This window comes from Chiloscyllium plagiosum, chromosome 34 (genome assembly GCF_004010195.1).
Source record: "Chiloscyllium plagiosum isolate BGI_BamShark_2017 chromosome 34, ASM401019v2, whole genome shotgun sequence".
In the NCBI taxonomy this organism is placed as follows: domain Eukaryota; kingdom Metazoa; phylum Chordata; class Chondrichthyes; order Orectolobiformes; family Hemiscylliidae; genus Chiloscyllium; species Chiloscyllium plagiosum.
The window spans coordinates 19,666,442-19,669,924 of record NC_057743.1 but is presented as its reverse complement, the minus strand read 5'-3'; the positions used below and the strand labels follow the sequence as shown (position 1 = coordinate 19,669,924).

At 39.2% G+C, this 3,483-nt stretch overlaps 1 protein-coding gene across 1 annotated transcript in view; it reads left to right on the top strand.

The window, feature by feature from the left end:
- Positions 1 to 3,057: 3,057 nt before the first annotated feature.
- The window catches only part of plekhm2 (pleckstrin homology domain containing, family M (with RUN domain) member 2), a 39,698-nt gene continuing 39,272 nt past the window's right edge, over positions 3,058 to 3,483 (top strand). Inside the window, exon 1 of the mRNA XM_043675410.1 lies at positions 3,058 to 3,203. Within this exon, the coding sequence (XP_043531345.1) occupies positions 3,058 to 3,203 (146 nt within the window). The remainder of the gene's footprint in view (positions 3,204 to 3,483) is intronic.

Below are 3,483 nucleotides of genomic sequence, written 5' to 3'. Positions count from 1 at the left end.
ACCATCTCACTAAGTGTAAGTAAATAACTTGTTTTCCTAATGGCATGATCAACACACTGTAAAAGCAGCACGTTTTATTTATGGATATTATGTAATGATGTGGATGTTTGTGATTGTTAATTCATTTGGAAGAAGGTCCTTCACCAAAAAAATAGTTTCAAGGAATGGTGTGTTAGTCTGCAGCAGTTAAGACATCTTGTACTGCAATGGTAGTGCCCCTACTCCTGGGCCAGAAGTTAATTAAGTTCCACTCCAGGACTTTATGATGATGGGAGGTATATTCATAATGTGATCTAACAGGCTAATTATCGGTCTGTAAATCCTCTAAAATGCTCCACAGATGATAAGTGGGAGAATTTCCTGGTCAGAAGACCATGACAGACCACTGCAGTACTTTACTAATAAAAATCAAAGACAGTCCAGTGTAAGTTCCAGTACCATCTTAGAGTTTGGTACTTGAAAGAGGAGGTGATCTCCTATGATGTGAGGGAAAATGTCATTATTGGAAACGTTTGTGAGCCAAAAATCAGAATTCAGTTGTTTTCCATGTACATTGCATGTCAAGTCTCAATTTTTCATGTAATGTATTTTCATATTTTCTGAAAGAATTGCTACCAAATTTGAATGACTCAATACTAATTGTTTGTACAATCTTCCAGTATTTCTGTCCATTGATTGACTGTTTGATCAATGAAATCATGTTTGCACATCTGCTGCCCTTGTTCTCTCTGATGCTAGAGGTTGAGAGTTTGGAAGTTGCTATTGAAAGATCTTTGGGAATTGCTTCCATGCACCTTGTATATGGTGCTGTTTTAGGCAAGATGAAACCGCTCCTCAGGGGTCCACGTTACCATTTTTCATTTCTTTGCAATCCTAAAAACAGTAATAGTATCACCTCTTGACCTTCTTTTACAATAAAACATAAATAGCTTACAAGATCTCTTAAAAGATCTTACAAGATAGCTTAAAGAATGCAATTTAATACACCACTAGTATTCAGCTGCTTGCTAATTAGAATGTTGATTGGTAAAACAAAGAATTGCAAATGCTGGAGATCTAAAAGGATAACCAAAATTGTTGGTGAAACTCAGCAGGTCTGTGGGAAGAAAGCAGAGTTAACATTTTGAGACTGGTAACTTTTTTTCATTAGAACTGATAGCTAGGAATATCTGGTATTTTTGTAGAGAATGAGGTTGGGAGAGGTGAGTGAATAGGTGGAGGTGGAGCCCACAGAGAGAGAGAGTGCAGTATGAAAGAGGTAGATAAACAAGGTTATTATGGTGGCAGGGCAGAAGAGAAACTGAAGAAGTGATAATGAGAGCTGAGGGTAGCAGAGAATTGGTAGTCTGTGCTGAAAGCAAACCATATAATGTGATAATACAAGTGGATGAAAATGGGTTGGCTGTGCTAAAAAGTAAAGCAGAAATTTACCTGTGCTTTATTCAATCTAGCCTACTGTATTTGCTGTTTAGTGTGGAATCCTCTACACTGGGGAGACAAGTGCAGTTTGCTTTTCAGAACATCTACCTTCTCCGTAAAAATGACCCAGAGCTTCTAGTCACCTGATCTCTCCCCAGCTCCCCCACGACATCTTCAGCATAAATACTAGGATTTCCTAGCCGCTATCAGTTTTTCAAGAAGAGTCACCGGGCTCAAAACGTTAAATTTACTTTTCTCCCACAGATGCTGCCAGACTTGCTCAATTCCTCCAGTAATTTCTGTCCTCGGCATAAATACCAAAATAATGTACGAGTGAGATGATTGTGAATATTGCATATTTGGAAATGGCACATATTGCTTTGAATATTATAGAGTTCAATATATTAAGACCTTTGCTCCACAGCATTGACTTCAGCTTGTTATACAATGACTGTACAACAACAATTAGTGTATTGTGGAATTCATTGTCTCGTGTGGTACTTAGATGCTGGGCTAGGTGCCAAATTCTGATGGTGTAAGACCTGAACATCTCATCTTTTTAACCAAAGTTTTGAAAGCCTCTAGTAATTTTGAACTAATGCCACGTTATCACTGACATTATCTTGTCCACCATATGGAGAAAGTTAAAAAGCACACCACTATCTGCAATATAATGCATGCTATCTTGAATATGCAGTAACTGTTTGGTTAAAGGCAAGGAAGTGGGCGAAGCTGAGGATCAAGAGCTGAAAGGAAGACATTATTAATTTTTTGTGAAGGTCTGTACTCAACATGTAAAGTTTGGCGTTTGAATACATTGATCACAGAGGATCACTGAGTTTTTTTCTGGTTAGCCGCGGATACTGCTGTCCAGAAACTTGCTTTTTTGCATCTCATTTTTGTTGACTTAAAACCATGTGGTGCGTATCAGTAATGATGACCATGAAACACTAGATTATCATTGTTTTAAAATAAATTTGGTTCTTAAATGTCCTTAGGGAAGGGAAGCTGCTACCCTTGCCTAAAAAGCGACCCAGATCCACAGTGATTTGACTGATACTTTATCTGTCCTCTGAATTGACCCAGCAAGTCAAATAGGCTACGTGGGATCAGGATCTGATCCCAATCACTTGAGGTACAATGAGTTTAAAGTTTTAATGCTATATGTTCTTTGGCCATTGATTTCTATTGATGAAGGCAAGATTGCCAGATTGTGATAGCCCAGAAATCTGGTAGATCTGTTTCTTGGATCTTATTTTGTGTGATTGATCTCGTGAAATATGGGATTGTATCCATGGGAGTACAGTTTTTCTTGATAAAAGGCATGCATCTTTGTGCGATGATCATATATGCATATGTCTCATACATGTTTGGCATGTTATACTAATTAGTTATCTAGGTGCAGTTACACTGGTCAGTTTGTATCCGTTATTGTGTACACTGCATTCCTGGTTCATGGGCATACTAAAAGTGTAATTTAGAGTCAACTTTGGGGAGTGCATTTCTAAATATCAAATGCACTGCGTTTAGTGTTAATTTAAAATTCCCTTTGCTATTGAGTTGAATAATTATCTAGTATTCAGTCACCCTCGAAATGCTGACTTTTCTGAGTGTCCAAGTCTGTGTTTAGTATAAAGAATGGTTGTTTTCTTTCTTTCTCTCTCCTCCACACCCAAGATTCAGGGTTATTTTGCTGCCTGTGAGGAGGAGACACCAGCAATTCGAAACCATGACAAGGTGCTGCAGAGGCTGTGTGAACATCTGGATCATGCACTACTTTATGGGTAAGGAATGACTTAGTTGCTGGATTAGTGGTGCTGGAAGAGTACAGCAGTTCAGGCAGCATCCAAGGAGCAGCGAAATCGACGTTTCTGGCAAAAGCCCTTCAACAGGAATAAAGGCAGTGAGCCTGAAGCGTGGAGAGATAAGCTAGAGGAGGATGGGGGTGGGGAGAAAGTAGCATAGAGTACAATGGGTGAGTGGGGGAGGGGATGAAGGTGATAGGTCATGGAGGAGAAGGTGGAGTGGATAGATGGAAAAGGAGATAGGCAGGTAGGACAAGTC